This window comes from Macrobrachium rosenbergii, chromosome 11 (genome assembly GCF_040412425.1).
Source record: "Macrobrachium rosenbergii isolate ZJJX-2024 chromosome 11, ASM4041242v1, whole genome shotgun sequence".
Classification (NCBI taxonomy): domain Eukaryota; kingdom Metazoa; phylum Arthropoda; class Malacostraca; order Decapoda; family Palaemonidae; genus Macrobrachium; species Macrobrachium rosenbergii.
Window position 1 is genome coordinate 1,868,968 of NC_089751.1, and position 23,117 is coordinate 1,892,084.

The 23,117-nt window shown below is 35.9% G+C and overlaps 1 protein-coding gene across 1 annotated transcript in view; it reads right to left on the bottom strand.

Annotated features, from left to right (window-relative positions):
- LOC136843083 (lachesin-like) overlaps nucleotides 1-23,117 on the bottom strand; it is a 341,336-nt gene that overhangs the window by 2,034 nt on the left and 316,185 nt on the right. The window contains exons 6-10 of the mRNA XM_067111047.1: nucleotides 18,784-18,912; nucleotides 9,669-9,806; nucleotides 7,449-7,598; nucleotides 5,025-5,156; nucleotides 535-669 (exon numbers count right to left, since the gene is read on the bottom strand). Of these exons, the coding sequence (XP_066967148.1) occupies nucleotides 535-669; nucleotides 5,025-5,156; nucleotides 7,449-7,598; nucleotides 9,669-9,806; nucleotides 18,784-18,912 (684 nt within the window). The remainder of the gene's footprint in view (nucleotides 1-534; nucleotides 670-5,024; nucleotides 5,157-7,448; nucleotides 7,599-9,668; nucleotides 9,807-18,783; nucleotides 18,913-23,117) is intronic.

A 23,117-nucleotide genomic window follows, 5' to 3' on the forward strand; every position in this document is an offset into this window, starting at 1 on the left:
GGAGGACAAGAGAGAGAGAGAGAGAGAGAGAGAGAGAGAGAGAGAGAGAGAGAGAGAGAGATCTTAAAATACAAGCAAACAGCCACCTTTTCTGAATCAAACAGCCATCATTCATATTGATGTAAAACTGTATTTTGCCTTTCTGTCAGTGTCATTTACGCAGACCCTCATGATTTTCACGCATTGTTGTTTAAGTGTTCCTACCTCGTAATCCTATTTTAGTTTTGCAATATCTTATTGTTTTTTTAAAATAAACTTCAAGTATAGCCTTATATCCTTCTCTCCATTTTTTCCACTTCGTACATAACATGATATTCAGCGGAAGCTTCCTTTGCAAGTAAATGGCCGTGTTACGCTTCTTGCATTAGAACGCTTCTTGTTTTGAACAATAAATGCAATTAAAGATAATGACTGAGGAAAGGGTATTCAAATGGTTAACACACAGTGCTATTAACTACATCATTCCTTTCATCGTTGTTTCATGATAATGATCTGACCTGATCTGACCGACAAATGCTTGCAAACGAAACTGACCTTTCTTCTTGTTCTTTCGAAGAAACTTCTGAACATCGAACTCGATCACTCCGTCGGGAGTGATTTTGGTGATGATGTCGCTCTCGGAATCGGCCTCTTTGCGTTCGCCCCTCCGTCGGTCGCTCCGGCTCTCCTCTGAAAACCACCAGAGCGGACAGGCCTTCTGCGTGAGACTCGACTCATTCATTTGTCGGGAGAACAAATAAATCCCCCAATCTGGCCTTACCATTTTCCTTAGATATTTCATTCGGATATTTAACTGGTTCATTAAACAAGGGAGGGAAACGGCAATAAATAAATAAATGAATGAATAAATAAATAAACAAATAAAAAAATAAATAAATAAATAAATAAATAAATAAATAAATAAATAAAGATAAAGTACAATAAGTAACGAATAAAATAAAAAAATAAATCAATTAATGCCCACATTTATCTCTCTCTGCCTCTCTCTCTCTCTCTCTCTCTCTCTCTCTCTCTCTCTCTCTCTCTCTCTCTCTCTCTCTCTCTCTCTCTCTCTCTCTCAGTTTGACCTAAGTTATGGGAAAAACAAAACATTCCTTATGACCATAAGCTAATATCAAATCTTATTAAAAAAGAAAAAAAAGGGAAAAAGATAAGGTTAATATATCATATGATGCAAACGGCAAAAATTAAATTGCATGACATATGGTTCCTCCCTCCGATTAGTCTAGGAAATAAGCCTAGTGTTATGCTGTATATGCCATTCAATGCAAAAGCCAAGTAAATAAAAAGGGAAACATTGTAGTGAGTAAGAACTTTAATTAACAAGGAATACTTTTTTTTAAGTTGTCTAACGATTTAATGTTATTGTGAATGCTGTAAAATATGTTTACTTTTATTTTCATGCATCTTGCTGTCCTAAGAGTATTGAATTTTGTTGTGCTAAAAAGCAGGCATGCCAGAACTTCAAATCATGCTGTGAAGATTTATAAGATATTTCTGCTCTACAACTCTGTAATAATAATAATAATAATAATAATAATAATAATAATAATAATAATAATAATAATAATAATAATAATAATAATAATAAAAATGACGGTTAATCTTGACAATAATGTAGAACAACTATGCATCACTGGTTTCTGATTCAGTGGTGTGTATTGCAGAAAAATTGTTATTCGTATATTGCTGCTCAGTACTACATAGATCTTTGAGAATAATTGTGCTCTAGTATTAGTGAAAATGTGGTTTCAAGGAATTTCTGACATCGCCTGAAATAGTGGAAGAATGTTCCTTGGTCAAAAGCTGCTTTCTTATACGAAACCACTGTTAGGTATATGACGTCTCATTTCAGGAAGACTGATGTTAGTTTCGTCAACACAATGTAGAATTCATTTTACTCATTTGAGGTAACTAAGTTTTCGGTGTTTCATAAATTAAGTTTCTCCAGGATGCGGGGAGATGAAACAGTTGTGAAAGTCAAGCGTCAGTTATAAAAGCATATGTGAACTGTAATGACATGTAATACTTTAAACTGCAGTCACCAAAGCTGTGCCCTTGTACTCTGAATACGACATCTCTTTTTCAGGTTACTAAACTACAAATTCAGTGCCAGGTATATGCATACCGCTGTCGGCATCGAGCCTACTTTCCTAGAAAGCTTTTTCGTATCCATGACATCTTCAATCACTTTTCCATCCTATATATATATATATATATATATATATATATATATATATATATATATATATATATATATATATATATATATATGTATATACATATACATATACATATGCATATACATATACATATATGTATATATATATACATATATATATATATATATGTATATATACATATATATAAATTTTAATGCCGTTCCCAATGAAACGGGTGAAGTCTTTATTCTCCAGTTCGCAAGTCTTTGTCAAGTATATGCCTACTCACTCTCAGCCCCCAGCATACCTGTCCAACGCCAGTATAAATGCCACTGTAAATCAAGCTATGTTTTCTTTCTTAAACAATTTCTATTCAAGTCGATGGCCCAGATTGTTTTCTAATTGAGTATTTTGTATTTGTGAATATAACCTTTTTTCCTTTAGTCATACTTCATACGAATAATGAAAGGGTCTGCCTGTTTCCTTCTATTTAATAAACTAAAGCCAATCATCTGCCTCTTTACCTTGTGAGAATGTCTTCAAGAGTTCTTATGTGCATGATGCCAGTGGTAAGAACACACCCTTCTTGAATTTATTAACCCTGATTTGTCACTTGCATAATTCCCTGAGCCAGTGCTTCTTCTTGAAGATGGTGATGCTGTTACCTGGTGGATGTTTTTAAGGTTGTCTGAGAACTTCGAGCTTTTGCTGTAGTTGTTTGCCCATTTGGCTTTAGTTCTGGGGGTACAGCCCATCAGTTTCGTTGCTGGTGATTGGTTTATCATGGTGATTTTCTTCAGTTTTCCTAGATTTCTTGTGAAAGGCATGTCTTTCCTGCACCATTTATGGAAAATTTCAGTTTTTTATTATATGTAGTGCCCCTGAGATCTGCGTTGGTGACTATATGAGGCACTTTCCATAATGTGGATGGCTAAAATGGGGAATTGTTAGGTAGGGGCCCAGCCATAGTTTTCCATAAGTTTCCTCTTGACGGCGTCCTCCTGAACAAAGAACTAAATATTCTTTTGAATAGTTGAATTATTTTCATTTCAATATAGTTGCTAGGGTGCCAATGGACAGAGCATATGAAGTTGTAGATAATATATACAAAAACAACTAGCCTCCTGATGAAGAACAACCCACACCATTAATGTACAACCCTCAGTAGTAGCAAACATTGTCTTAACCATGGATGCCTCCCTCTGTGGAAATGATGCAGTGGGTTTATTCAGACCAATATCATCAGAAAGCATTTTGTCAAAAACCATGGCCAACCAGATAACATCCTAAACAGGCACCAACTGAAGATCTTAGAGTACTACAAATGTTGACACAAAATCTCCCTTGCTATAAATTTAAATATGGCTGCTGAACAAAATCACCGAGATATGCCAGCCACCAACACGTAGACCAAAGCCAACCAAACCACTGCCTCCCTGAGAAAATCTCCCTGCAGGGTGCCCAGGCTTTCAGGCACCCTCAAGAAGATCATTCAGGTTCCAGCTATGCAACCTTCAAAGCAAGACCAGCTCAGAGCAATGAGGAATTGACAAATCAGGGTAAACACCAGACTGTATGATGTCACCCAACACTTTACAGTCTTCTGTATTCACATGACAAACCCCGCCCCTCCCACCCCGCCACCTCCTGAACTTGTCTCCATTTGGAAGAATCCAGAGGTCGAAATCAGCCCTCTTATCCCTTCCAGCGACATTACCGTACTATGGGCCATTTTAAGATAAGGACCAGTGCTGCGAAAACAACAGGCTAATCTAAACCTACAAAGTCCAAGGTCCTTAATTCGATTCCCAGTCAACCACAGAAGTAACTATACAATTGTTGGTAAAGTGGCGAAACGTTTCTTGTAATTCTTTATTGTCAATTTTTGTAAATTAGCTAGCAAAGGAAAAACAATAGCAATTTATCTTTAGCCTAAGATAAGCTATAGAACTAATGTCACTGAGGCAGCTATCATAGTTAATACGGAAAATAACAACCGAGCCACGAAATTACAAATTCGAACACCATCATTTGTATTACACAATGGTCACTTTTAGAACAGTTTTTAGATTATAGTCACCTTTGATACAGTTACCATGCCTCAAATGTAATTTGAGTCAGTCTCTCTGAAGTGACAACTTTATTCTGATGCTCTGGTATTACATCGGGTCTTTTTGCTATTAGAGGCAGACTATTCTCAAGTTAAAGCAAGGATGCAAAGTATTTATGAATTAGTAAAGAAATTAGTTGTAGTTTTATATTCATATGTATGTATACACACACACACACACACACACACACACACATATATATATATATATATATATATATATATATATATATATATATATATATATATATATATATGTTTGTGTGTTTGTGTTTGCAAATTTCCCTGACAAGTAAATTTATCATTGCAATAGTTACGAACCAGGCTAATGAAAATATATTTATAATACTTATTTTTTATCTAATAATAAAGAGTATGAATTAAAGACAACTCAACATTAGTTAGTTTGAAAAAAACGTTGCCTATGAGCAGTCCTTTCGCGAAAGCTTTCTTTGAATTTATTATTCAAATTATAGTATTCTTTTATATGTAGATAATGTGGGCTGAGTGAGCATTTCCATAGAAAAAAAAACAACAAAATTCCATGATTCTTCTTGTATAACGAAGGCATTGCAAACCAAGACTGGAAAGATTGGACTGAGAAATGCTGGAATGAGTAAAACAAACGGCTTTCACGAGAGGCTGTCATTAGTATTATTATAATTTTATCTGACTGAACAGCCATTGCAATGCTCAAGTCAAATAAGCCCAAAGGGATGGAAAGCTATCAAGAAATGTCTGTCAATATTTACCTTTCCTCCTGGAGTTTTTTGTGGAGATTTCGACCTGGGACTGGTTTTCCCCCTTTTGAACCTTTTCTTCTTTGCCCTCCTCTTCCTCTTCCTCTTCCTTTTCCGGGAGGATAAGCATCTGACGGGGAATCTCTGTGACGATTATAAGAAATGCCATGAACAGTTACAAAAAGATATCAATATTACAGACTTTAAATAATACTAATATTTTTGCACAGGAAGCGAAGATTATCAACAACACGCATATATACATATTTATATTTATAAAAATAAATAAATAAATATATGTATATATATGTATATGTATGTATGTATATATATATATATATATATATATATATATTATATATATATATATATATATATATATATATATATATATATATATATATATATATATATATATATATATATATATATATATATATATATATATATATATATATATATATATATATATAAATACTTTCAGCTGTCTGCGCTATCTAAACAATTTGTGGTCCACCTCTTCATTTATATAAACCTTGTTATCACTCCTCGTAATTTTCCACTTTTCCTTTTATTTTCTTTCACCACATCCTTCCATGAGAGTGGGCTAACTAAACTTGTTTGTTTTGTTTAATCTAACTTTGACTTCTGAAGATAGTTGCCCTCTCCTCTAGATCTCTAGATCTCTAGATCTTTTGCTCTGCTACTTTTCTTGACAACCGACACTGAATCAGCAGCTTTCATTCCTACCTGCTTCTGTTATAATAATTATGATTATGTTCCAGGAAGAATGAATATCTTCCATTATCCCTCCATCCATATCAACAGTCAATGACACAGCATTGCGGTTTCCTTTTACACATATAACCTTTCTCTTGGTCACCCTTAATACTATTTCGCTATTCACCTCCGTTTCTCTTCGCACTTGCTGATGGAAACTGTACCATTGGAAAACATCAGCCAATCAGCACCTCATTCATGAGCCCTTATTGTCATCATCCTGTCACGCTGAACCTGTAAATTCTGGCATCACTTTATCCATAAAGATATTAAAGTTATTCACCCATCTGCTGGAACTTGGCTCTTTGTCACTATGATACTATTAGTCTTGAAGATTTGCTTTACCATTTTGTCATTCAGTTTTATGAGCGTATAAGTGCGATATGACGAAGATCAGAATGGTGTTACTGAAAAAATCTCACTAGTTCTTACGAACAGCTATGAAGTAGGAATGAGTATAAGGATGGAGAGAGTAGATCTCCACATATTTTATAATGCACCAACCATCTGAAACGACATTGGCCAAGGACAGAAAATGCTAAAAAATTTTCTTATCTACACCACTCTACACTGTTCCATACACACTAAGAAGCATCGAACAGATTATTTTGTAGGAAACTTCCTAAACAATAAAAATGTTCAAGAATCAAAGAAAACTCCAACTTAGGATGACTGCTCTCATAAAAAATTCTTGATATTCCTTCTGTAGTTCGGTTCCTGCAGTTTCCTAGTGTGCTTCTAGAGATGCCTTCCTATTAAATCATTTATGCTCATCCAGCCCTTAGGGCTTCACAAACAATTGGTTCTTAGCCACGTAAAATAAATCTAATCCTTCGGGCCAGCCCTAGGAGAGCTGTTAATCAGCTCAGTGGTCTGGTTAAACTAAGGTGTACTTAACTTATTGACAAAAGCTTGTTGGAATGGAATATACAATATAAAATATAGCAAAACGACATTCAGTCATTTTGACCACACATACCAAATCAACCCTGTGGGCAGACTGCAGTAAGAGATAGGATGCAATAACGAAGCTTTTTCCAGAAACATTCGTCTTTTTTAAATAAGAGACAAGACTCTTACCATGCTGTCATTAAAGAAATGGTTTACTGTATTTTATTGTCATGCTAACATATCTAGCTAAGTTAAGGCTAATTTATTTTTCAGACGTGTTTATTCATCTCTTTTTATCGACATTACATGTACACACTCAAGATCATTATCAGGGAAATCGAGCGCTATGTACACATAAGCAAGTTCTTTTTGCAACCCATATATGTATTTCAAAGGTTACATAGAAAAACAATTTCCAAGTATCATTAAGAATCTAGTAAAAGAAAGCGAACAAGTTATTTCTGACCGCAAATATAGTATTGGTATGAAAATAGCAATGCATACTAAAATACCATGACACTGTATTCCCTAAACCTGGAAGAGAATGGGATTATTATTACTTCAATAGAAAGGTTGCGAATAGGCTAAACTGCTTCAAAGAACCAAAACATCAATAATTGATAAGGCGGGTTCACACATACACACAAGGAAACATGAAAGCTACAAGAAGCATAAACGCAAGCGTTGAGCGCAAAGAATTTGCAGCCAGCATTCTCGTGCTGTACAGTAGGCCAGAGGATAACTGAACGAGTCGAGACCTCTTACCGTAGACTTTGACATTGCCGTTGGTTTCGCCGAACGAATTCTTTGCATAGCAGCCGTAGGTCATGTAATCTTCTGGTTGGACGTTCTTGATCTTGAGACGCATGTAGGCCTTATACCCGTTCTCCGCTACGATGCTGTCGAACCTCCCGCCTATGCCAGCAAGGGCAATGAAACAAGAAAATAGGATCGTTGATAAGAGGTGCAGTTATCCACAAAACTGATTTTTTCCCCTAAATCATCGGATACCCTGAACGGAGATGATGATTATGTTTACTCCATTTCTATGTAACTTCTGTAACTAAGAGATCCGATAAATGCAAAATCATTAACTCTTGAAATGATCATATCACAACCGTCATGAATCATTTGGGTTACTCTTGTGACAATTTGCTGACAAGAATTCATTTCCTCATGGAGAAAGTCTGTGCACTACAGCTTTCGGCTTATCGTTGTATTTCACTTTGATGTGGACGACACCATTAGAAATTTAAGCATGGACTTAATTAACAATGAAAAGAAAATAGTATATTGATGAGGTGGTGCATGAAGTTGATTTAGACAATGACTTCAAGAGAAGTCCTGACAAGCATTTAGCATTGCCATATAACTGATAAAATTACTCTTATAAATACATTTACCATTTTGAACATTATGTATGGGGGCAGTTGCATGATCTGTATCATGACCAACATGATTGGTTTCGGTTTTGTTATAAATAATAGTTTATGGCTGTTCCCCCAATAAGGTCATCAAAAGGTATCTCTAATGTCACTTGTTATTAAGTCGTTTCATAACGTATTCAGGCATTTCACTTACTTGAATGAAGCAGTAATGTACTTAATAATATCCATTTCGCAAAATATATCAATGAGAACTCTGTGTATAGACCATGTTCATATACGTTTATATAACTCTGATAGCACTGATTTAAACTACAGTATATGGTCGTCAGCTGGGAACATACAGTACTGTACAGGCTATTCTTTCGGTAACGTTGCTCCGTATATATGGACACAAAATGAACAAAGTTGTCTTCGCTTTTGTTTTGGGTAAACTCTGACATCATGATGCAAAGTATGCCAGATATTGTGCCTGTGTAATAGCGTATTTGCGATACCAAAAATAATAAGTTTTGGGAGACTTGCAAGAATAATACGTTTGGGTCTCTGAGTTGCCAAATCGTATATTTAGATGCAACACTAATGAAAAGCTGTTATTTCACTTCTGAAGAAGACTGTACACATCCTATTGTCATTCTGAGCTCTGATTTAAAAAGTTTACACATAACATCCAAACATGGGTAGCTGAGTGAACAACCAACGCGGAGATTCTGTCAAAACCATTATGAACTGTGAGCGAAAAAGTCATGAAATTACATTTAACTATTGGCCATTTATTATGGGATAGATGTTCTAGTTTGTGTATGGAGACTGACGACTTGAAAGAGGAAAAAGTAAAATTTTATCATTTTCTTTTAGTTTTAATTAATTTTAATTTCATTACACGTATTAGGGAAAAAATGTATAAACGGAAAACAGTATTCAGGAAACCTTCTGAGTAATTGTTTAAAATTGTTGCGCTGCGATTTGAAAACATACCTGAAGCTTTGATACTGAAATCAAGCCTTGTCATGAACTTGTATTGGAATATTCTTTTAGTATATCTGGATGTCGGTGGCAAGGTGGGAGCTTTATCCTCATGGCCAAAGAGCTCGAAAAATTTCTTCCTATCTGTAGCCATTATGATTTATACTTTTGTCTGATGACATCCTAATTGTATTTATAAGCCCTATTGGTACTTTAGTGTCCGTATCTTGTCAGACGCCAAGATGCCAGTACAGCTTTTCTTCCATTCCGTAAAACGCAGGAATTAAATAAGTTTCATGGCGGTTTGTATTAGTGTTTTCCTTCATGTTTCTACCTTTCTGTCTAATCCTAGGTGTTAATTTTTTTGTTTACTGATTTGTTAGTTACTCACATTATTTACCTGTGATTTCGTTCCAACTATATTCTTCTATATTTTTAGCTCTCTCGTTCCTCGTATATAGGCATTTTATTTTATAGAGTCTTTCTTCGCCAGCTAATGAACTCCATAACTCATTACACATGAATGTGGGGTTTAAACAACGATAATTATACTATGCGACCTCAGATATCAAGCATCAGTAACTTTGTCGCTGCGAAGCAAAAGGAGAGTGGCGTATCGGTGTGGTATACTTACTGGAAAGGATCATTTGACCTTTTTCGTCAGTCCAGTAATTGATTGATCGAGGGAAAGCTTCGGTGTGGCACTCAAGAGTAACATCCATTCCTCTTGCGACGCCCACAAGCTGGTTCGGAATCCACAGGACAGGCTGAACTGAAAGAAAATATGACCTTATCATCAGAATCTGTTTTCTTCAATGTATATGTCGCACGCTTTTCCGTCTGGTGACCTGAATGTTGCTTGTACTTGTTGCACCAAAGGCCATCCAAGGTTCTGAATTATTGATGCATTTTGGTCAACAAATCCCTTGCTTTTGACGATTATTGATTAACCTGGAAAAGAAACCATTTGTCTCAAAATGCCCAACATAGGATATATCTGAAAACCTAACATTTTTCATTATGTCAAGGTAAAACGCAAACTAGGCCGAAGTAGGTAGTGATGCACCTCTAGGAAAAGAGAAAACAGGACCATCCGAACTCAAGCTGGTTTCAATGATATAATTAACCAGCTCTGATAGAACCAGTGGATATACACCTCGTTCTTCGCTGTGACATTGTTCTTTCTCAAGATTTCTAAGATAGGACCTCCCTCTATTGTAAAGGCAAGTGAGACATACAAGATGTTATTTCATCTCTTGTGCAATTGCATCACCTGCACCTAATTTTGCCGATAATTTACCATCATTAAGTGTGTGAGCGCACTCATGTAGTCTCCTGTTGAGATTCATCGTCATTAGTCGTCGAAGATCTGATACAGGTGCGACATTTTCACAAAAAATGCACGCTTCATTGTCATGACTCATTTGATGCTGTTCAGCATGCTTTCCCTGTGGTTCACTACCTTCAACTGTAGATCTTCGTTTTATTGCACGATCAAGTTTTGCATTATTAAACATGACCCTACAGCTCTTGTATTTTGCCATGTTTTGTCACAGTGTTGCCTCTATGCCACTGCCTTCATCCAGCCTTGCTGGGTCAAAGTTAAGCAGCATTTCACCAATCTCCTGGAACAATGTTCAGGATTATGATGTACAGAGGCCAAGGTTGAAGTTATACCTTCATTTTTCTTGTCTTCCTGGCAAAGACAACATTTGCTCCAGTCGGTCTTCCTTTTGCCTGTGATTGAATTTACACTTGCCATTATGAGCTCTTGACTAAAGCTGGGGGCTATCCTTTTACTACCTTAATATGATATGCACATTGATGTATGGGATACAGCTAGGTTCGGTCACCCTACACCTAGCCCGATCATTCTTCCAGTGCCATTTAAGTCCTGTGTGATCTGTACACCATCCAAGTAAGTACATGGACAAGCCATGTAGAGCCCCACTTACCCTTGGCTCAGCTCTCCCGCGCTGTCACCTCCTGTCAATTCAGGCACGGCTGTCTAACTAGACCTACCAACTATTTGTACACTTTCTATCAGCTAATTGATATGGGGCTATTAGGCAGCATTTGGGACACTAAACTACTAAACTACACTAAAGCAAAGCTAGGTACAGTGTAAGTAAAGAAAGATTAGCTGACACTGAACCCCATGGTGAGTTACACAGCAGTGAAGTCACCAGTGTGCCCTGGTTGTGCGCTGACATCCACGCTTTAAACTAAAACTAAAGATAAAACCACCACCAAAATTATATATAGACTTACAAACTATTATATTGAAGAGGAAGACATTTTTCCATGCCTACTGAATCCTGAGACACGATTATTTAAGGTTTATGGGTGCCATATTAGGTGCCATCTTTCTTTATATATGCTATATGAAATCTTCAAAAGAAATACATTTTACTTTTGTCTGGTGACTCCGCATGAAAACATGAACAGAGGCACACGAGTTCCATGTTAAAACCTTGACTAGCGGCCATCTTGAAAAACGGCATCCATTTTGTAATTTTGAGTGGAACCTAGTAATTTTCAGAAAGTGGCCTATGGAGAAGATATGTACCAGATTTCATGCTTGTATCATTAACTGAAGCATTTTAGTGAAAAAATTATTTTATCTGCTGCACTAAAGAGAGGAGGAATAATACAGAGATACTAGTAGAAAAGCTTAAGGAGAAAGATCATTCAGCTATGTAAGATACTATGGCAAATAAAACAAATCAACTGTTCCACGACAACCACCACAATTAACATGAAAAGTGAAACTATGAAAGAAATCAGGAGCTTTTGTACACATACACAGTTAATTTTGTTTTAGGATGACCTTAATTTAAAGAGATAGGGGCAAGTGGGAGAAACCCTGTCGTTCTAGCGGGGCACGGAAATAAAATGACGTGACATGAAAATCTTGAAATGAAATTTTAATAGTAAAAAGAAGTACATAGCTGTTACTGACTGAAAGCTTATGATACCTAAACGTAATTTAGAGTGTTGAGCAGTCTTTCAGCAACAATCTATCATTTCAGAGATATTTCCCAGTCTTTTCAGAGTGCTCCTCTGTGACGGTAGACGAAATGATAATAAAAAAATCTGAATACAGTATCATGGTATCATTTTTGAGATGACAAGAGTAGCACCGACAAGGTGAGAAATAACGAACTATTAAGATGGTTGAGGATGTTGACTTTGGTTTGATATCTGAGAAAAGGCATTCAGGCATTAATCTATCATTCATAATGTATTTAGAACCTTAGAACTTTTAAATTTAACTATATAAAGTTATCAGTAAAGTCAACTTAGACATCAGAGTGCTTATTGGGAGGTTCAACGAATGCCAAACTGAAAGGAAAGGATTTTTAGTGCGATGTGCTGTGTTCAACTAAAGATACAAACTATACAAAAGCTCTAAACGATCATAACTATTTTATATATCGTACAAAACGGGCAGAAAATCTCTTCCCTGATTTTGCATTCCAAAGGAAAATATTTTAATAAAAAATATCGAAGAAAACATAAACAGCAAAGTCACAAATAACAAAGGCCACCGTAAACTGGAGAGAGAGAGAGAGAGAGAGTTGGGTTAATAATGAGGTCATTAGTGATGTTAAGTACCTGTTGCGCATTAGGGGTCCATTGATCACCGCATACAGATTGGGAAAGCGTCGAATTCAAGGTAATCGTCGTATAGCTAAAATGAAAATCGTTCTAATGAAGTCTTTAGGCCAAGTTCTCTTTCACATGGTTCCATATATTATGGGTTATGTGTGTGAATTCTAAGTCTTCTTTTATTAAGAAATGACAACAGTGATCCTGTTGCGTTTGTATTCGATTATATAAATAAGTTCATATGTACACACGTTCGACAGTTTCACTTATATTTTCCTTCATCTATTCTCACTTAGTACACCTATGCTTAAAAGTGACGCTGCCTGACTGCATAGGATTTCATTCAAAATCACTAACTGGCGACTAACATGCTGCAAATTTATCTCTTCTTTGAAAGCGAATACACTATTATTAAAAAAAGGAACTTTATATGTTTCATAAGAGTGAAATCTGTCATATATATCAAAACTGTCTTCTTCAATCTTATATTCAAATGCTAGAATAATAATAAAAAAATTCAAAACACTGATATTGCTTGCATCGCAACAATTAATTTTGAATAGTCCTACTTAATTATCTTTCCACCACAGTGCTGAAAGTTATAAATAAATAAATAAATAAATAAATAAATATAAATATAAAAGAATTACTGTAGCTAAAATGGGTGGACTTAGCTTGTGTGGTGGCAGCAACATGAACCACCTGGAACGTTAGGTATACAATCTTTATAGACTATGAAATAATTTTGAAAATATTTATTTTGCATTTGTCATAGGAATATTTGTATTCTCATCAACAATGAAATTATTTTAGCGATAAATGTCCAGAACTCAATATGAAGGTTTCTTTGCGATGAATGTACTTGCAGTTACACATTGAAACCATTACGCCTATTTAACACACATACACACACACACACACACACACACACACACACACACACACATATATATATATATATATATATATATATATATATATATATATATATTATTCAGAGGATGAAACTTATTCACATGGAAGATGGCCACGGGTGCCATTGTCTTGAAATTCAAGCTTCCAAAGAGTATGGTGTTTATTAGGAAAGGGTAAGATGAGGTAAAAGGAAATACATAATGTATGTATGCACAGATGTATGTATGTATGTGTGTACCTTTTGGATTTTTTCTTTAAAAGTTTTTTGAATAACTTCCAAACCCGTATTACAGAATTTGAAGGTTTTCAAAGGTAATTTTTAAAACTTTGCTTTAAACTTTATTGCAGGAAAAGGAAATTCGTTCCTTATACAAAATCCACCTTGAATTGGGACACGAAATTTGTGATTGTCATGAATGCAAAAATCCTGTGGGATTAATTTAGGTCGGCCGGTTGGCTTGTCCATTAGACCCTGGGGGAAACAGACCCCAAGGGAAGAATATTCCTTCCTCTCTTCTTGTTTCTTCTCGTTCCTGATTTCTTATCCTTACTCTTTTGCACCTTAAATTATCAGCATCCCCTCTTCTATACGCCATTTTATTATTTTCTTTAAACAGGGGTTTCCTTTTTTGTTTCTCTTTTTTGTGTCTAAGTCTTTTTCTTTTCCATCTTTTGTGAAATTACATTTGCTTATGTTTCTATCAGTTGTTGGCTCATACATCTTTTTCTATTTGATTTAATGCTGCTGTTGAACTTGTCCTTTTTGTGATTTCGACTTAGAAGACTTTACATACAAGCAGTTTTATATAAGTAAAACTTATATTTACTTCCAAAACTATACATAATTATACATAAGTATCTGTAAAAATTTTAAGAGGAGAGAGAAAATATGAATATTCAGGTTTTCCTTTTCCATAACAGCATTTGACAAACCCTTAAGCCGAAGCATTCTAGTTCTCACTGAAATTACAGAAGTAACGAGGTTTGTAATATATTAGCCTTTGTTTCATATGACTTATGTTTCTAAGAATTTGACGCTTTGAGACTTATTCTGGGCTTAGTTCTCAGAGAAAAAAATACTTGTACTTGTGTGCATTTATATATAGCACACACACACACACACACACACACATATATATATATATATATATATATATATATATATATATATATATATATATATATATATATATATATATATATATATATATATATATATATATATATATATATATATATATATATATATATATATATATATATATATATATATATATATATATATATATATATATATATATATATATATATAGAGAGAGAGAGAGAGAGAGAGAGAGAGAGAGAGAGAGAGAGAGAGGACTGAATCACTGGAATTTACTTTGCATTTTATTTTTTAAGTTTCATTTGGATTTTCCTCATTTGTGACGAAGTATGTTATTCATCTATTTCTTTCAAGTTCATTGTATTTTGGTTAAATGAGTTACGCAGCTTAAATTAAGCGTTCTGCTCTTAATTACTAATTGGGTTTCTGTCGCAGAACAAAGAAAAGATACTGAAATTTCATTGTCCCTTTTTCTTATTCTTTTAAATCTAGAAAATGTGTTTTGGTAAAAAAGAACCCATTAATGTAATTGAATATCTTCTTTTACTCTGAGAATGGTGGCGACCTATGTTTACCTTCAGCGTTTGGGGAATACTACCTCTTAAGAAATAGAAGTTTTCCACGTCATTTTGCTTTATCTTTTTTAAATACTATTCCAAACAATACCTACATATGTACACACACACACATATGTATACAATATATATATATATATATATTGTTACATGTCGGCTTTGGCTGATGAGTTTATTAATTAATTAATGTAATTTATGTAGCCCTGCACACAACATAAATAGAGGATTAGAAAAGAAGATTGACCAAAGGGTCTTTGCTTCCTCCACTAGAGATTTGGGAGTGAGGCTTGAAAATGTGAACAAGGCTGTAAACTATTAAAAAAGTTAAGTATATCTTAGTTTAACCAGACCACTGAGCTGATTAACAGCTCTCCTAGGGCTGGCCCGAAGGATTAGACTTATTTTACATGGCTAAGAACTAATTGGTTACTTAGCAATGGGACCTACAGCTTATTGTGGAATCCGAACCACATTATAGCAAGAAATGAATTTCTATCACCAGAAATAAATTCCTCTAATTCTTCATTAGCCGGTAGGGGAGTCGAACGCTGGGCCAACAGCGTGCCAGGCGACAGCTCTATCCACCCCTTCAACGAAGAACCTGTGTATACTATTAAAAAACATGCAGTAGGGCTGCAGTGGCGGCCCAGCCAACTAACCGTCAGCGATGGCCAGGCTGGTTGCCTCATAAGGAGGAACGAGTCTGCCAATAACTATAGCCCCAATCACCCCAAGGACAATAACAAACTCCACACCATGACCAGAAATCTCCTACCTTCTTCAGGATTTTCCCGAAGTGTTCAAGGGTGACCCCCAGTATGACCTCACGCGCCCCACAAAACACCATCCTACAGTCCACTGAAACCTCATCCTCTATCTGATGAGAAGAAAGTACAGCTGTGATTTCATCACTGCCAACGTTCAGATGCCTCAATTTGGTGTCGTTTTCCTCAGGCACTACAGGCTGCTCATGGATGTTGCCCACCACTGCCTCCTGGACTGGCCTTTTAAATGGGCCCCTTCTCCATGGACCCCAAGCTGCCGCCTGCCTCACAGTAGGGTCCATAGATGTACAGTACACCACCTGCAACAGACTCCTGGGATACCAGCATACAGCTTACATCCCTGCTGCCACCAACATAGTAGAAAAAAAAAAAAACCACTGATCCCTTAGTTGCTCCAACCATGGGTCTAACTACACTGGTTCCTCCTTGGCACGTGCATCACCCGAAAGAAGCAGTAAACACCCATCCCGCCAAAATAATGCTCCCACCCGGTGATGTCCGCTGCCCTGAAGAATTATCAAAGGTCTTACTTGGGAAACTTAGAGCCCCCCCGCCCCCGCCATCCCCATCTCCATCGTCTCCAGATTCGGGTGGCAATCCAACCGATGCCTACAGCAAACCTAAAACAAAGGGTTATCAGCGCAGATAACAGCCAAAAAGAGAGAACGCATATGCACCTAATTCACTCATTCAAAGGTAAATAAAAAGACCGCGAAACCATCCAGTGAAAAACCTACACATTCATGTTTTTTTTTTATTATATTGCAAACATAATGAGTGCGGCCAACATCCAAGCAGTGAAAAATATGTATCAGACAATACAGATGATAAACGCATACACCAGTTATGACATTCATTGAAAACAAAGTGTATGAATGTGTCTGAACAGTGGCATAAAAATTTTCATTAAGATTGTTGTATGTATATTATTGTTCATTGTCATACTTTGCCATTGTTTATGTCATTGTTTACTTGCGCACCATATTTTAAATCGAATCTATTCATATCTCTTTGTTGTTCTGTTGTTTTGGTGTTTTGTACATTGATACATACCTGCATACAATTTCTTACTTTATATCCTTTTCACAACTTTTTGAAATTTCCGCCGATGTTGACCCAAATATCATTTTCAATATGTTTGTACCTCTCTGTGCTTTACCAATGGTTACATCCGCATCATTTTTACTGTGTATGTATCTGTTGGACGAAATATCCGTAGTATAAGGTATACTGTACCCACAATAATTACTCTAATATCCGTTGTGTATTTTTTTAAAATTTTACAGTGTACACACTGTATTTTTGCCATCATATCAGCACCAATAGCACACAACTTGCTAACAGTGTGGAATGGTCGCACATATCGTTGTCAAAACCACAGTTATTAATTTTTTGTGTTTAATCTTAAGACTATTCTCAGAGTTCGAGTCTCCGGCCGGCCAATGAAGAATTAGAGGAATTTATTTCTGGTGATAGAAATTCATTTCTCGGCATAATGTGGTTCGGATTCCACAGTAAGCTGTAGGTCCCGTTTCTAGGTAACCAGTTGGTTCTTAGCCACGTAAAATAAGTCAAATCATTCGGGCCAGCCCTAGGAGAGCTGTTAATCAGCTCAGTGGTCTGGTTAAAGTAAGGTATATTATTTAATTTTCTCGGTGACTTATCACCATGCCCATCAACATTGTAAAACATTCACTTAATTATAATTAACACGAATATTATTATTTCTCATATGTCATGGTACGTTATAAATACGAGCATGATTATAATAGTAAAATTGCCCACATGGTTTGGTAGTGCGTGTCATTCCTCCCATGAATTCCTCTGTTTTGTTTTTCTTTTATGGAGGGTGGTTGGGGAGAGGGGTGGGGTGTTTGCTGTGCGGTCCACGCTAGACTGCCACACCGGACTTAGCAGCTCCTATGTCCTCTCAATTTCTCACACATCTGCTTATAATAAACACAATCCAATTATGTTCTTTGGAACTTATATTTCTCTTATCTGCACGTTTGGAAAGTTCCATGGCCAGCTAATCAAATATGTTACTGCCACCTTACCATAATATCCTCATTTTACCAAATGGTTCTTAGCCACGTAAAATAACTCTATTCCTTCGGGCCAGCCCTAGGAGAGCTGTTAATCAGCTCACTGGTCTGGTAAAACTAAGGTATACTTTTTTTATCCTCATTTTACTTACCCAGCTTTTATTCTCAAAAGTCACTTTTACATGGACTGTCAAATTTAAATTAATCCTTTCCACTCTTGCTTTATTTTGATCTCTAGCTCTTCTTTTTTGTGCCCCAAACTTCAAAGCCATTTCTTTTCATGACTTGAAAAGGATCAATTTCATGGGTAAACTTGGACAATTCACGCAACACATCAGTTGTAACGGGAGGATTAATGTATCTGAAATGCTGGTAAAACATATTATGAATAATCCAGTCGTACTTCAATTTATATCTCATCAGCTAAAATAATTCGTAGGACAAGAAATTTGACGTGCACGTGTGCTCAATTTGTAAAGGAGATATTGAAAGAAGAGATATCTTAAATACTTTTCCAATTTCTTATATAGCCACAAACCTTAGATAAACTAAGAAAACCAGAATTTAGTGATGAGATTTGCTTTTTGGTGATTGTTTAAAACTTCTGGGTTTGACAGCTTATTTTCCTGAATCAAAAGGCGGAACTGTTTATCTAACGAAATACAAACACATATTTCATGTTAATAAGACGAGAATTCTAACAATATTTACTTACACTGGACCTGAAGTAGGATTCGCTTTGAGACTGACGGAGGGACGTCATTGGAGGCGATGCAAAGGTAAGCTCCCATGTGTAGTCGGGAGACAGTTGGAATGTGAAGAACCTCAGAGTCCGTCACTTTCACTGAAGGGGGAAAAAAAAGATGCCATGTAATACTAAAAGGAACAACATTCATCACATTTAAGTTTACAGAACAACTGGAGGATTCCGCCGGATTCGTTTGGGGAAAAGTTACTCCAAACTGGAAGAGACAATCTTATTGTAAAAAGTAGCGCATGGAAGAACCCAAAAACGAATTGGATATAGGATTACAACAAACACTACAAAGCCTTTAGAGAAAAGTGATAACTTTTAAAGCTATTTGAATACCCAATAAAATAAAGGTCAAATGAAGGAACAGAAAATAGAATAGCTGTGCTGAAGTTCTAAAGGGAATGTTTTTGCAATGTAATGAGGGAAGTCTAGTTTACAGTAAATGATAGTATGGTAAAAAGGCATCATGACCATAGCATTCTGAGGGCAGAAAAGATAAAATGTCTTACGGCTCAAATTTTTACTGAATTCTTTAGTTAAACGGAAGGTTATATCATGCACTAGGTCATCGAGCTGAAAACCCCTACGCACGCAACTTTTGAAATCAGAAATTATTACCAACAGGTCTTACTAACCTCGTCTTTAACCACATTGCGGAAGGTGAATAACTTACTTGCCTGGTTACTAAAGATGAAACGAAAATTACCGCGATCTCTTGGTCATGACCAAGTGTATGGTGTCTACAGTTTATCTCTGTATCAGTCTCTTTTCACGTGCAGACATGTGACTTTACTTATAGCTAGTGAAATGAACATGGTAACGTACAGTGACGTAGATTGCTGTAAGGGGGAGGGAGCGAGTAATGTTATAATTTCTGACAGATTCATATTTGGACTACCTATAGCCATGCAGCCTTACGCATTGTGTTACAGTCCTGTACCACCTGCAAATGATCCATAGACCGTGTGTCAAACATAGATTCTTGCCTTTAAATCATCAAATTAAGGATTGAAAATTAAGGATTGAAACTCCAAAAAAAGATCCTGACGTACTTGCAGACTTTTGACAGAAAAACCGAACAAAATTATAATTATACACACAGTCTACCTTGTTCTGAAAAAGACCTCAGAAGGTTTGAGAGCGCGAGTTTTATGGATAAATCTTAATTCTGAACTAAAAACTCCGAGAGTTGGATAATGTCCGTCATCAAGTATGGATGAGACTGACAGCATTAAGCTATTTGTCTGTCCGTCAGTCTGTTAGTTTGAGAATCTGCCGAGCTGTGCATTTGTTATTCCATCTTTTTCTCTGTTAGGAGAATTATTAATGAACGAATGAACACATTTGAGGAAACTTGTTAAAACATACAAGGGTTAATCTTCTCGAGCTGATTAGCGTTTTGGGGAGAGTGGTCAAAGGTTAAAGAGTAAAGGTCTCCTACCAGCAATTCTCTAATAACGGGATCACCAAGTTGAACCCTTAAATGCTCAAGGTCTAGGTCACAAAGTTTTGGTGATTCACATGCTTCATAAATGTCGATATAGTCATGATATATTCGTACTAATATATATAACGGTGGAACAGTATTAATTAAGTTTACCAAACATGACTCGTAAAAGGCCAAAAAACCAGAGACAGATTTTCGTTGTCGGACACGTTTCAAAGTGAGCAATTTTTTGTCATATATGAACACAGGACAACAATAATTCCCGAATAATCGAGTTTAGCAAGTTTGACAAATCAAGGGCAAAAGACAGACTTTTTGCCATTTGAAATGCTGCAAATCCAACTACTGTACTTACCTGCAGTATCTATAAAGTTTCCAATTACAATGGGTTTCCTCTTAAGCTTATTACGTTTGACTTGGTAAATAAATGAAAAGTTTGTGTTAGTTTACATGATTAAAATCCGACTAAGTTAGTATGCATTTTATCCTTTTTATATTGATTAATAATTTCGAGAATCACCAGGTTTGACTTTTAAAGCTGAACGATCTTCGTCTCAGATTAGGTTTAATTTTTTAATGATACGCTCTTGCGTGAGAAGGGAATTGGTAACGAGTTTTATATTTTATTAAAATGCTGAGTGTTACTGGGAGAATGTGTGCCCTTGTTTCGCTCTGCAATCATGCAGTCCCATAAATATCACAGGAATGAATCAAACAAAAACTTTCAGTTTTCTTCTGAAGATGGAAAGAGAAACCCACAAGCTTCCTGTGTATAACTTGTTTACTTGTAAATATTTACATATAGCTTTAATCTCGAGTACTTTCAGGTCCTAATTGTGATCCTTGAAAAAGGGTCACAGTTACGACCTGAAAGTACTCGAGATTAAAGTAATATGTAAATATTTACAAATAAACAAGTTATACACAGGAATCTTGTGGGTTTCTCTTTATCACAGGAATATCATCAGTACTTGATGACACGAGGGATGGATAAAAACAAAATGAGCAAAGGGAAATTGAGCCCTAAGATTCTCAAAAAGACCATTGCATTGAGGAAATATTTCGAAAAAGCGTCTTTGTTTTGCAATGTTATCGATTAAAACATATTTATTCTGAACATAGTTTTCGTTGCGTCTTTACTGTAGGTGCAGGCAGAACGCGTTCCCAACTGGCAGAAAAATCAATGTTTCGGGCATGACCGTTTCTGCTAAGACTAGTGAGGCTCTGCAACCTGCATAAGGAATGCTACCTTTTTGCCTGCATGAAGGGGGTGGATAAAGTAGTTCTAATGAACCAGTTTCTTGGCGTCGTTATCTCACTGAAAGGGAAGAATGCATACCTTTGAAATTTTATATCATAGTCCTGACTTTGTACGTCTGATACGGCTCAGTAAAATGTGACGCTTCTCAATATCCATGTTAAATCAGTGACGTTAAATGAAATATGCAGACGTTTGCAGTTTACCTCAGACGACTCCTTTCTTGTTTCATATCTTATTTCGTGAAAACCGCTCACTGGGTTATATGATTTTCAGTTTTCCGTGGAAGTCAGTATTTTTTTTTTCTTATGAAACAGTTTTAATTCGTAACCAGGGCTAAACACCAGTAGGCAAGTTACAAAAAAATATCTAAATATAAGGAATCCAAGACTGTATACTATACTGCAGCATTTATATATACTTATACTACATGGTCCACATAATATATACGGCACAAACTACTCCTGACTTTTCATTCATCAATTGCTGCCTGGTACTAGAAGTTTTAGTGATATTTCGATGGGAATAAATGTGCCAGTCTGGTATATCAAAATCTGGAGGCAACACTAGAAGCATAACTTTAGTACTTACAAATCTGTTGGTATAAAACCTAGAGACAAATGTCTCTTCACCATCCTATCGATGCCGTCAAGGTGCCTAGATAACAAAGATCGCACGAAAATGTATTTTCCGGTTTATGCATTTGTTCAACAACCATTGTTACTCTAAAGAATAGTTGCAGACAGAAAAGGCACAGCTCATTCGGAAGTATAACTGCACTTATCGTGCAAGCTCACACTCAAATAAGGCCACGCATATAATCATGAAGATTATGATGAGCAATGTAATGTTAATACGATAAGAAACAACGAAAAGCAGCGTGCAAACGATTGAATAGGTTTTCGCAAAAACCCCGTTAACAGTGGTCTGGAAGAAGTGTGCCGTAGCTGTTTGTATATACCTCGTACAGAGCAAATAGATGAGTCCTTCCATATTTTACTTTTCTTTGGTAAATGTTTGATATTGAGATCTCATTATATTTACGTCTTTTTCTCCCTGTCTCTGTCTGTCTGTCTGTGTCTCTGTTTGCTAAAGTTCATCATCGTATTTGGTTATTCCTTAGGGGAACTTTCGTGCTTACTACGTTCCAGGGTTAAACTTTCCGACTCACTTTTTTATTTATATAAAAGCTTTATTGATTTACATCCATGCAGAAATCCTTCGCAACTTATTTCACCACAGTTAAAAGTTGGTCATCTTTTTTCTTTGGTAAATAAAGAGGATAAGCATAGAAATTACTTCATGACACAAAAATATATTGTAACTTAACTAGAAAAAGACCGGCTTTAATGAAGTACTTTTTTCTTCTCTGAATGGGACGTGTTCGTCTTCCTTTATTATGTTTTTTAACTGATATATATATATATATATATATATATATATATATATATATATATATATATATATATATATATATATATATATATATATATATGTGTGGGGCAGGGGGTCGGTGTTGGCAGCGGTCTCGTCTCTCAATTGAAAGGCCAGGTTCGATCATGATGTGAGTCAGAAATTTATTTCTTCCAC